Genomic DNA, 13,655 nt, shown 5'->3' with positions numbered 1-13,655 from the left:
TCCATTCTTCAAAGTTTTGCAATTGACTTTAAAGCATGTAAGTTAAAATGACTGGAACTTTGTACAGAACACTCGGCTGCTTGTGTGTGACGTAATCGACAAAATTCTGCCTGGTAGGAGGCTCAATTACAGTCATAATGAGAGGGCGCCAACGTCACAGCAGTATTGCTGCTAGTCTATCTGCCCACAACATGTTTAGTCAACTAGCACCTTTGTGAGGCTGATCTTTTATTGCTTACACTATTACAGTGAAAAACAGCTAACGTGTCCAAAACAGAACATCATTTCATACATTTTGCACAGAAGTATGTTGAGTGACCTTTGAGAAGTCTATCTGTCTTTTGTTCGAACAAGACATTATTGTTATATAACAGATTTATTTTTTTCAATGCAGTGGATGCTTATTTAAAAATAAAAAAGTATCTTTGAGTAAACTTTGAGTATTATTCAAAAATATCGTGTGAGCTCTTTTTTGAAAATCATTCTAACACCTTTGCGACAAAATTTGGATTTTCCCAACGAGGGAGTGATAAAAGAATACCTAATCTGATCTAAAAAATTCCCCAGGTTATATACAGGATAGTACTTTACAGCAGCCCATGAAAGACACCCAACAGGTCTGCCATGTTAGAGTATATTTGGAAAATATGAGTGGTAAATTGCTGTTCAGGGGAGTGGTTTGATTTAAGGTCAATTAAACATGCATAAAACAATGTCAACATGTATCTGTTACGCAGAGCTAACCTGTTTGTAGAGAGCTGCCACGTAGGGATTCCCAACAAATGACTTCGTTCCTTCATGAAGCTGATGAATTCTGTAGCATTCTCCAATGACAATCTAAGAAAAAGATATTTTGTTAATAAACAAACAACATTTAACATAAACATGAAATGATGTATTGCTTAGCAATAATTTGATTAGCCATGCAATAATGCGTTTTTAACATCTTGTGCAGAAATCAAAGACATCAGATGTATTTTTTTAAGGATCAGGTGACACATGTAGTAGAAAGGATGAATAAGGGACAGAGACAGTATGCGTGAGAGCGGCACACAAACAAACATGCAGAATGAGCATGGCCTGCCTTTCCCTCAGGCAGTTTGGATGAAAATGCGTTTGAATAATGACGCTCCGCTCAATGACACGATGTGGTTTTTCATGTGGGATTGTCAAGTGAAAATGGAAGTAGAAGTAAAAGTAAAACAATAGAGGGGTTAACCCTGACTCCTGTGTTGTTCCAACCAGGTGGTTTTAAATTGTGTTGCTCTTTGAGAAGACTTCATCTACACTGAGAGGCTTTTGTTAAGCTAAACATCCAGGCATGGAGATGTCAATCAAAAGTGTACCACTTGGGGTACCTGACTGACTGACCAGTTGCTCTATTTCCTTCTTCTTCCCTCACAAGGCTTCTCTCTTTGGGCCACTTACTCTATATTCAAATATTCAGCTGCCCATCCCTAAGGCCCTCAGTACTGTGCTTACAAAAAAGACATGCACAGGTTTTGTGCAACTTTTGACACCAATTCTATCCTTCTATTGATTGTTTGTGTTTCTGTGTACACATTTTCTGTCGGTGCATTGTTAATTTGACATCCTGCCCAGTGGGTGATCAGCGAGCCGGCCCACAGCCAGGAGAAACAAACACAGTGGTGTATTAGTGTGTTTGTGTGTGCTATTGTCATTGAATTGTTAAGATCAGAGCTGGAGATTATAGCCATGGGAGGTTGATACAGGCTGGTGAAGTTTGTTTGGTTTGACAGCATTTGCATTCAAACAGCTCCGCCCCTCTTTTGTCTCCCTGGCTTGGTCACTTTTGTAAAAAGGAATCACTGACCAGCAGACCAAAGAGCTCAAAGGATGTCTGATGGGCTTGATTGGATCTTCATTGCATCTGTTTATAAAACTCTACTATACTTAGTTCTAACTCTATTTCTAACAGTGGGAACTGGGCCTGTCAGACATGAATACGTCAGAATAGTGGGACTATTAGGATTTCCCTTGTACTGGGGATAAAGAACAGGCCAAATGGAATCTGCTACTAGGGCACGTATGTGTGTGTAGATGTCTGCGTGCGTGAATGTGCGCCTGCATGAGAGTGTTAAAGGAATGGTGTCGGCATGGCTGTAGACGCTGCTAATGGGACACAGCTGTGTGAGACACGCCAACGTTGCCCACACGAGAACATGTGAGGGATCTAACTAACACAAGCCGTCTCCTGCTTCTCATAAGCAGAAGAGCTGAGCTGGTACAGTGTGCAAAGTGTGTATATGTGTGTGTGTGTGTGTGTGTGTGTGTGTGTGTGTGTGTGTGTGTGTGTGTGTGTGTGTGTGTGTGTGTGTGTGTGTGTGTGTGTGTGTGTGTGTGTGTGTGTGTGTGTGTGTGTGCCCACCGGGCTAATAACAAGAAGACGGCTTAGTCTGGGAATTGATGAGGGGCTGTGCGACAGAGTGTCTGAGGGCTGTAAAGATAATTTAGTCTGACCATGTGCCACTAATTGACATATACCTACCGCTTGCTATTAAAGCATGATTCCACCAACGCTGAACTACTTCTAATCTGGTGGCACATTTGTTGCTGGTTCTTGGGAATGAGAGATTAATGCGTTCACTTGCTCCTGAGATACCCTGAGCTATTGGTATGAGAGTGAGCACTGACACGTTCACCCTAAGTAATGTGCAGGCACAGAGGGCACCGAGTCAGGCTCAAGGATACAACCTGAGGCATGAGAATGGACCAGAAGCTCATAAAGTCTCTCAGGTCTTTGGCATGTATGTGTCAACCAAGATACACACTAACATACACTTCCTAAAGTCAGTCGGAGGGGCCTCACTACCACTGGCTCACTTTTTGCAAAGTAATAAAACACAGGAATGAGGTGGTGACTCAAAAAGCTACAGAAGAATGAAGCATCATGAAGGAGACATTAGAAAATACAGTGGGAGACACAGCAGATTTATCAGGAAAAATACTGGATACTTGTAAATAAAATACTTTTTTGTGAAAGAGCCTATGTGAGTTTGAGTACAGAGAGGAGAGGTGTGAAGGTCGACTTACAGAGAAGATGGCAATAAGAATGCCAACACCACAAAGCACGGCATCGCTAATGGTGTCTCCCTCTTTTCTGGGGAAGCGGATGGACTCGTCCGAACAGTAAAACCCACGCTGGTACGGCTTTATGGTGCTAGTCTCAATGATCAGGAAAGGCAGGCTAGCTACAAAAGACACAAAGAGAGAGGACAGGAAGAGAGAGAGAGAGAGAGAGAGAGAGAGAGAGAGAGAGAGAGAGAGAGAGAGAGAGAGAGAGAGAGAGAGAGAGAGAGAGAGAGAGAGAGAGAGAGAGAGAGAGAGAGAGAGAGAGAGAGAGAGAGAGAGAGAGAGAGAGAGAGAGAGAGAGAGAGCATAAAAGCACCAGGTCAGTGACACAGACATAAACGGGAGAGATCGGGGCGGCGTCACAAGGAGCATGCTGGCACCAGGAGATCGTGGGTTATCAGAAGTGGGAGGGGCTTAAGGATGTCCTGCCAGGTTAGCTTAAAGCAAAGGAGTGACGGTTTTTCCAAACGAGATCCAACTGTAACTCAAGAATGCATGTAGCAATGTCACTCCTTCACTGCCTGTTCCATGAACCTCAAGCCCTCCCTGTTTCTGCCTTTGAGATTTCCCACGGCCAGGCGCTCTTTGTGTCGGAGGGACTTACGGACACCGCGGGCAGTGTCAAGCCGACAGAAATCAGTACTGATGAAGGCACTGTGCTGCTCTTGTAGGGGTAGTTCAGGTTGGAGTCACTGCAGTAAAAACCCCTCTGGTAGGGTCGAATAGAGGTGCGATGCAGGACCAGGGTCGGCAGCATGGCTACACACACACGCACACACATACACACACACACAGGTAGATTGTGAACCATCATACATTCTAAGTTACTAATGCATCTAACGCAGAAAATCAAATTGATTCACAGGGGTGAATCCACTTACCTGTCGCTGAGGAACATAATTCGTTAAAAGACAAAACATTAAGAGACAGACAGTAGATGTGTGTGTGTGTGTGTGTGTGTGTGTGCTCATGCTCACAGCAAACAGGCTTGTTTACTCAGGTAAACCCCTGCCCTGCTGCTCCAGTTGACAGGATGCCATTTGGCCATTGAGAGCTGGGTTTTATCTTATAGCATCATTCACTCCTGATCGAGCAAATAGACACTAACACTCAGACTAAGGTCCATTACTGATAACCATCACAAACAAGAGGACTGCGTCAATACATTGTGAGTGTGATTCCAAGGATAGCAGAGGACACGGACACGGACACGGACACGGACACGGACACCACACACACACACACACACACACACACACACACACACACACACACACACACACACACACACACACACACACACACACACACACACACACACACACACACACACACACACACTCTTTCCTAATAAGGGGGAATTATAAATACAAATCTCAGAATCAAAGTAATACAAATACAGGCATGCAAACCTCTGGCTGGGACTTTCAAAGTTTTCTTTGTGGATGTTAAAATGTGCGAATACCAAGAAAAACTAAAGTAAGCCCACCCAACTATGGAACATTTTTCACATGAGGGCAAGTTTGGCGTGTGTACATATGGCCATAGTTACTCATAAATTGAGAGCGCGCAAGACGCAAAGGCGTCCTGAAGACCCACATGCAGACACACCAACATATACATTCAATGTCAAGACTGCACAGAAAGTATTCCTACATGCGGTGCGTGTGGTTGGCTCTCATCACAGAGGTTTGTGACATTTGGGTTAAAGTGAGAGATCCACTCATGAATGTTCCTAATGTGGCTGAGAACCACGGCTGTCGTCTCACCCGCGACGCGAGATGGAGATCAGGTTACCGGTCTGTCCCGAAAAACAGAGCACTCACAGGGAACCACTCGTGTGAACTCCCTGAAAACTCAAAACACATTTTCTTATGCATGCTTGTGAGACACACTGAGTTCTGCCTCCAACTGAATCAAAAAGAGGCCTCTCTGGTGTTTAATGAATCAATACTAGACAGCTAGACTGGATGAAGTTGAAGCAATTAAAGACATGTTTTCGCTGCCCTAACCGAAACTGCAAGCAGCCTGGCACAAATTCTAACGTTATTAACCACATAAAAGAAACGTTTTAAGCATGTTTCTATAGTTTAAAATGTGTCAGCCAGAACAAGTCTGTCCTCTGACATTGTCTTTCCAGTGGTTAGCTGAGGGCAGCAGATGAGATGGTGGCCGGAGCAGACGCAGACACCTGCACAAACAACACGCAGGACCAGGAGTTGACGAGCTGCTGGTGGGCCCACACAGGCAGGGCCGGGCTTCGGCGGTGTCTAAGATCTATGCCGTCCACACGACAGACAGGGTTAGCTGTGAGTGGCTGCAGAATTACAAGGTCAAAGCAGGGCATGGCAGTAAACACATCTTAAGACGAGTGGAGAAGCGGGTTTCCGTTCTTGTGCGTCTCAGAGACCTGTGAACTTTGTAATGCTTTAAGCAAAGCAAGAAACCCTGACACATTAAGTCTGTGCACAGACTGGGTTCAGTTGGGTAAACAGTCAGCTGGGAAAACCCTTTCAGGAATTGGATTTCTGTTGCTCTTGCGCCAATCTCTGCTTTCCTCCATTTTTTCCCCCTTTTACGTTTCCCATCTCCCCCCCCCCCCCCCCACACACAATCCTCCACTCTGGCCTACTTGTGGTGGGGGGGATTCACATGCTAATGAGAAGAAGTGAAAGAAGGTCATGGGCTTAACAGACACACATAGGCTTAAAGACGCATGCTAACCAGTGTTCAAAAGCTAAACCGACGGCGATCACCATGGGAAAGTAGGGATCTGACCAGCTGAATGACTGAAAAACTAAAGTAAGACTGAGCGACTGAACACCTCGAGACTGTCCATTGAAGAATTCATGAAAGCCTCTCTGTCTGCGCGCTGTCCAGCCTTGAGATGCCAAGCTGTTTTGTTCCTCAACAGCCCCACTTCTATGCCACCCCCCCACCCCCCCGAAAACAGCCTGGTATGTGGGCATTCTCCTCATACCGCAGTCATTCAATGAAGCTCTCAGCACAAAATAAAATGCACTCCAGCGTTAAACCCACTGCACATCTGCGCACAGTGGTGCGAAGAAATATGACCCCTTTTCTTCTGACAGAATAAAGAGCAAGTGACCTTCATGATTTCAGCTGACCCATGGAGGGAGGAAGAGAGATGGGGGCGTGTCTGAGGAGGAAGGAATAAAGACAGAGGGGAGAAAGAGAAAGGGGTGGGCCGGGCTGTTGGCCAAGTCCGGTCGTGCATCACTGAATTAAAAAACGACAAAACGACTATTTTACAAGCTCTGTCACAAGGTCAGTGACATTTGGTGACACTCGAGATCCTCAAATCCTCACTGAATAAGAAGGTGGATGCAAACATCCTTGCTTCACTTCCACTCCTGAAACAGAGGAAACAGTTATTTCCCCCCTTTTGTTGTTGCATTTTGCTTTGCCAGAAAAGTTGTGCATTGAGTGCTTTTAGGACCCAATGGACCTCATGAGCTATCAGATCAGAGAACTGCTTTTAAATAGCTCGAACAGGCGTCTGGGACTAACTGAGGCTTAAAAATTCCCTCAATGGTCGGCGAGAGAAAGAGGGCGGGAGGGCTTTAGGTATGAAGAATGTCGTAAAAGTACAAAAAGCATTTCCAAAGTGGGTGGCTTGGGCGAGTTTGGGAAAAGTTCTATTTGTCTTATCAGATCCTGTCATGCATTTCACTCTTTCAGTCTATGAGGAGAACCACTACAGACCACTAAAGACTACTTACTACAGGTCAGATGCAGAATGAGCAAGACAGAGAGAGAAACAGAGGGAAGCATTACTTTGGCTGGTTGGATCAGTGTTTATATGCAGGGGTCATAGAAAGGCCTCTGGGTGTGTGTGTGTGTGTGTGTGTGTGTGTGTGGGGGGGGGGGGGGGGGGGGGAGTGCTGGGTGCTGCTGATGCACTTATTTTCCATCCGTAAATCCACTCACATATCCATGCTCTGCTAGCTGCTAGAAATCCCACAGCAAAATATATGTTCACGTGTGTTTGTCCACAGTGTGTGTGTGCCCGTGCGTTTGTGTGCACATTGGTTTGTGCACTTTAAGTGTGACTTCCATATACGTGTGTTTGTTTGTGTCAAAGAGATTATCTAGCAGGCGTCCATTTGATTGGATTTAGAGTTAAATTTGGTATAGTGAGTGAGCAGTTCTATTAAAAGGACTGACATGGCTAAGTGACTTTTCCCCCCCAATTATTTTTATATCTTTAACAGACATTAGGAAAATACATTTTTTATCATCATCACCTCACTGCATGGTAAGAGCTGAGGACTTGCAGACTTGAGGTGTCTTAGCAGGGTTCATTAACATCCAATCTGAAGTGCTCAGGTCCTGCTGGATGAGGATCAGCACTAATCTATTATTTTCTCTCACCTTAAGACCGAATGTACTTGCCAGAGCAGGAAACAATAGCTATTCTTGTGCCAGCTAAAGATCTGCGTCACTTAAAAGGTTAATTCCCCTTGACAGGGCACCAATTTCCCTGTGGAACAACATCTGAGTATCTGCAAAGACTATACTGGCAAGCTTCCCAATCTCCGTCTCTCATGACTTTCTCACCCTTCTGGCTCTCTATTGACATTTTAATGGGGTTTCATGGCTTCAAGAAGAGAATTAGAATGATATTGCGATTATAAAGCGCAAGCCCGAGGATCAGCACCGTGGGTGAGAGGTGAATGGGAGGCGGAGCAGAGGAAGAGGAAGAGGCATTGTGGCCTGCTCTAATGGAGGATTTCCTTCTCCTGTGTCTCAAATGGGCCATGTGACTCCTCCTGGGTAGGAGTGGCAGAGAAGACAATTCAAAGGAAGGTTAAAGTGGGCGGAGGCTGGGGTGGGTTTTGAGTTGTGGATGGACAAGTCAATCAATCAAGTCAGTCTTCTCTTCTTCTTGGAATTGCTCTCTAAAAGAAATCTTATAAAATTACTCTCTCAGCACAAGCGAATTCAAACTGATTACAACCAAACATATGATGGGTAGTTTGATTTTAAGGTTAGCTTAATGTAAACATATTTGTGACTTTAGGTGTTTAGAATATGATCAACATTTGAAAATGTATTTTCTGGTCATCTTAGAACTTTTTGAAAAACAAATGACTGTATTTCATTATTAAAGTAATCTTTGTATATTGCAATGTTGTAAGTTTGAATATGTTCTTGCATTATTTTGGATGGCTGAATAAAAAAGTAAACAATTTTAACACGTCACCTTGAGCTCTGTGTGTATAACACATTGCATAACAACTGATCTCAAAGGGCTAATGTTTCTCATTGAACACCCTGAAGCAACCAGAAAACGCAAGTGAGTGTTGCTATTTGAGGAAGTTGTGGTTATTAGGTACAGCTCCATTACATTTGCTTGTCTTTCTTTTAATCTCTTGAGGGAAGCACTTGACACACTTCTGTCATAGAAAGATGGACTTACATCCTGCAACATAACCTTTGCTGCTAAAAGGACACTGGCATTTGGTCCAAATTGCTCAAAAAGGAAAGGTAATATTATGTTGTTGTCATGTGATATGTGTGTGACTCTGTGTGTGAGACAACCTTAGTCCATTAATGTGGACAAATGCTCTGATCTAACTACATCTTAAAGCGTGAATGTGTGTGTTTGTGTGCAACAGGAATATGTGCTGTGTTTGTGTGAGGTTTGTGAGTGCAAACACTGGGAGAGCATTGGATCAGAGAGAATAAATGGCTCAATGGCAAATCAATGTGAGGACAGATATTAAACTGTCAAACCACAGGTAAGAAAGGAGGTGACCCAGTGGCAACAGTGTTCTGGTATAATCATAGAAATGTGTTTATTTTTAAATGTTACTGATATATGTTATTATAGACAAAGACAGTGTCAAAAGGTATTAATAATTCTTATTAGTAAAGCAGAAACAGGAGGTGGTAGAATCTGACCACTTATCGATGCAACATTTATAACTTTAATTAAATCTTATCCTCAGTCCTATTATAAAATGTCATATTCAGAGAGAGAGCTTGCTCGCACGAGGCACGCAAACACATTTATAGCTGTGCTGTGACCTCTGTGATGTTAAATACAGGCTGCCACGTAAATGCCATGGATGGTATAGAGTTTTTCACACATCCAACAGTATACAGTGCAGCAGGTCCAGACAGTTAACATTATCTTTAGGGGACTAAAGCTGGGAGCGCGAACTCAAAGACATCTGGGACTAGTGTGCCCAAGCAAAGCTGAAGTTCCCTTGAAGTCGCTAAAGCTCTGAGGGTGGAAGGTCAGGGATGTGACATAAGTGAAGTTTTGTCCTGTAGGACACAAAAGCAGAGAACAAATATCAGTGTGACACCAACTATTAGGTCTGTGAGAATGTGTGGGTGTGTGTGTGTGGCTCTGTGGGTGTTAGAGTGGATTACTGTGGTTCCACTGGCAACTTCAGCAAAGCCTTACTCAAACAATTTTAAGTTGTTTACCACAAAGGGCTTCAAAAATGTTCTCACAATCCAAATAAACAAACTGAGCTCCATAAAAACCACCCAGGCTCCAGCCATATTCATAATCACTGTTTGGGAAACATACATGCACTTATAAGCATGCGTACATCACGTGCACACAGATACAGATGTTCGATTCATTGTTTCCACAGGCCGCTGATGATGTCTCACGCATGTAAAAAGCTCACAAGTGCACAAACACAAACACACACATAGATACACAGGAGTGGCTGAGGTCAGCAGAGTGGTGTACAGAGTGAATCCCTGTCCTTTCTCACCCCCTCTGTGTGAATGCTGCAGTGACCGGGGGGCCACTGGCTGAAGCATGTGCTTACTCAGAGAGATTTTATTCAGAGGAATAAATGCCTTTTACACGCAGGCATCGGCTGGGACACTCGGCTAGAGGACTTTTATGAGCAGGCACCTGCATGGGCAGCGTCTGCAGCTGCAGCTGCTTCATGTCTGATGAGGTGACGGATTCAGATATAGTTTTGTGGGAAATCAACCCTGGTCTACGTTAGAAAGTTGAAGAGGGCATGAGGATATTTATAATGTGTTTTTATTAGATTAGTTACAACTCATCGACACATCTCTGAAGCTGTGCTGCGTTTTCGCTGGAAGAGAAGGGTGAACACACAGCTGCTTCAGTGAAGGGAAACTTGAGCAGTGCCCAGAGGCCAGATCACTCTAATGGGCTGGTTGGTTAGATGGCTGGCTGGCGAGCTGGCTGACTGGGCGTTTCTCTGTTATTGCCATAATGGCATTATTACCCCCCGGGACAAAAGCTTGGCTTAAGAGAGGAGGGCTGTGGATTCTTTGAAATTTGATGCCTCTTGTCTGGATAACCCTCTTCTCAACTTCGCCCTCTTCTCTCTCCACTTCCCCTCGTCCACTCCTGCTCACCTCTGCAGCAATCGCAAACTCTGTTTACCTTCAGGTACCTGAAGACAATGTGTGTGAAACTAGTACTACAGTGTGAATGCCATTCATGGTAGATTTTATAGTTTATCAGTGAGCCTCTTCAGCTGGAGCCTCTCTCTGTATGTAAACAGGATAGGGCTCAGTGCCTGCAACTTGGATAAGGCTTGCACCAATAAAGATGCTGAGCTGATTACTACACAGTGCTGAGCAGAAAACCATCCCAGTACTGCAACAATACAGCAAGAAGAAGCGACTGTCATAAACCACTGATAGATAATCAAATGACCTTGAGGACCTACTGGGCATTAGTCTTTACACCCTGTCATCCTCATTCTCTCATTGGGTCTTTCACCCTCCCTCCATTTCATCCTCCTTCTGTCCGCCACTAGCTCACTGGCTCTCGTTATCGAAACAAAGAGGGCTGAGATGCATCAAAAGGGGCATTGTTCTCGAGTGAAACAGTGAAATCTCACTGACCCCCAACCCCCCCATGCCATGGATGCACACAGCATGTGCGCACACAAAAATACAGAGGATTGTCGTGGGTGATGCGTTAAAAGAAAGTGACAGACAGAGGGGCCTGTGTAACAGCAGGGTGGAGGCCCAAGCGAGGACAACGTGGTGTAACAGAGAGATGTAATGAGCCTCACAGCTTCAGATCATCTGCGGCCTCTACTCTCATTTATGTTAAGAAGGGCTGCTCGGATTGTTGTCGGCCTGAGACAACTGGTTTGCTTGGAAAAATAAGACAAAGTGTGGAAAAAGTACACATTATAGTGTCATTGTTTTCAAAGTGTAATAGGCTGCTAAACGTTTATACAAAAACTTCTTCCCCCATGTGGATTTTCCATATAATACCCATTTACATTACGCACTGAAAACCCTAACACAAGTCTAAACACATGCAAGAGTGACTGCTGCCGCACGTTTATGGTAGAGTAAGGAGTAAGGAGTAAGTAAGGAGTTGGAAGGTGTTTATATGAGAGAGATATAATCATAGATGGGAGTGTGGACAGAGGAGAAACACAGCCTTTACTACACTACTGTGTCTGAAAGTGCAACCTATGGGCTGTCTTCTTTGTTCTATTATGCAATTGAATTGTTTTCCGGGATGGAGACACGGGAAAACGAAGAGTTGAAAGAGACGAATGTGTCTGGTTTGTATACCAGCATTAAGAATTACAGGCACATCAGTCACCCTGATGTGTTCAGCTTGCCCACGGGAGCCACATGGGACACACACACACACACACACAAATCAGGCCGCAGATGTCTCGCACATGGCACCCACACATACACAAGTATAGAAAAACTGCTTTGCCCTGCAGCCCATCCAGTCCCTTTAATGACAGCTCTGGGGAAACTGCCTCTCTCATGAACTCCTAAGGACACACATGCACATGCTGACACCCACACACCTCTAATCGCAGCTCTGTACACACAGAGAAACCCCAGGGGTTTGTCATTTAACTCTTTCACCAGCAGAAACCGGCCATATGTTACAGTAAGTAGCTGAAAATGGTACAAACGCACTGGCTAATGACACCACCCCTGCTATTCACAATAACACACATTTACGCAACTATCTATACTTAATAGAACCTACATTCTTAGAGAGATACTATCCCTATAGCCACTGTTTCCATGGATGCCTGCTGATCTTTATCATATTGCATAATACTGTAATGCTTCTCTGGCCAGGGGACACGCATTACCTTCTTAAGAGCCCGAACTTCACGTTATCCTGCAGTCACAACCTAAATACACACCATCCTCCACTGGCCTGTCCCTAAAGGAACCGATAACACAAAGATAGACATGCAGTGATGTAATCGCACTGAAATTACCACACGCATAATGACTGCGATCAGAGCTGAATCTTGACATCCGTGTGATACGTTCCTCTTTGCATGTTCACACACTGCCGGCACCCGCCCTTCAGCCGTATGTGAGCACAACAAATGTCACAGAAAGACCACTACCGGCATTTCTCCCATGTGGGTCCATTTTCAGTGTGACCTCTGATCTTTTGGTTCACGCAAAAGAAAGAACCATCAGCAGCGGGACTCAAACCCACAGAGAAAAACAAAAAACTGAGGTAACTCTCGAAAAGATGAACTCACGCTCCTTTTAGAATATTATGAGGAGCAGGTTTGAGTGGAAACTGATTGACGCTGTTGACTGTTAGAGTCATTACTTAGGCTTGCAATGCCACATTTAATGGAATTGAAATGACTGCCCTGACGTGCTTCCACTAATGGTCTCTCTCTGTGTCAGCTCTATAGTCAAGTAAACTTCATTTTGGCTTCTGCACAGAGTGTATTTGCCCTCAGATTAAGGTCATCAACTTTGGATGAGAGCCTGTGTTTGACTTTGTGAGTGAGGACCTCCCACTTGGCTTGTTATTACAGTTTTCTAGTAGACATCCTTGGATAAAACTACTTATCTCTTGTTGTCAGAAAGGGGAGTCGCTAACTGTAATTAAAGGTGATTTCCTCTCAACATTTGTCTAAGTCAAAGTTTAACCTCAATCTATGCAAGTGTCTAAACTTTATTTGGTTTTTTTCTTCTACTTTTTAATATTTCTTTGGCACATTTGTCATCAAGTGTCCCTGAGCAATTAGAAATGATAGGCACAAGTCGAAGGCTGTCCAAGAGTGAGGTGGAAGGGGGTGGACTACAAGGCAAAAAAAAAAAAAACCCCAGGATTTTATTTCACAACCACACCTACCTCCGACCGACACTACCTTTCCGTTTCCCACCCTTTCCTGAGCTCTACTACTACACACACACACACACACACACACACACACACACACACACACACACACACACACACACACACACACACACACACACACACACACACACACACACACACACACACACACACACACACACACACACACACACACACACACACACACACACATACACACACACACGCGCACACACGGACACACACACACACTCACTTCCAAAATTGCACCAGATGTTTCATCAAGAAGTCTCTGGCACTGCAACAGATGAAGAATTTGAGAAATTCTGGAAAATATTTGTAGAGCGGCTCAGGATTGAAGTGGCTGCGGCCTGGAGAGGTAGAGGTTAAACCTCTCCTGCTTTAATGAGGGGCTGTATGACGGACTGCTGTAATGCTA

General features: G+C 44.4%; 1 protein-coding gene across 2 annotated transcripts in view; it reads right to left on the bottom strand.

The window, feature by feature from the left end:
• Positions 1-13,655, bottom strand: part of plpp3 (phospholipid phosphatase 3) — a 30,015-nt gene that overhangs the window by 12,596 nt on the left and 3,764 nt on the right. Inside the window, exons 2-3 of one of the 2 annotated variants that reach the window (XM_080506635.1) lie at positions 3,698-3,852; positions 745-837 (exon numbers count right to left, since the gene is read on the bottom strand). In XM_080506635.1, the coding sequence (XP_080362761.1) occupies positions 745-837; positions 3,698-3,852 (248 nt within the window). Of the gene's footprint in view, positions 1-744; positions 838-3,054; positions 3,213-3,697; positions 3,853-13,655 lie in introns of both variants that reach the window. The other variant, XM_080506634.1, reaches the window with a different exon arrangement.

This window comes from Blennius ocellaris, assembly GCF_963422515.1.
Source record: "Blennius ocellaris genome assembly, chromosome: 12".
Lineage (NCBI taxonomy): Eukaryota > Metazoa > Chordata > Actinopteri > Blenniiformes > Blenniidae > Blennius > Blennius ocellaris.
Note: the sequence above shows the minus strand (reverse complement) of the source record. Positions and strands in the feature narration are given on the sequence as shown.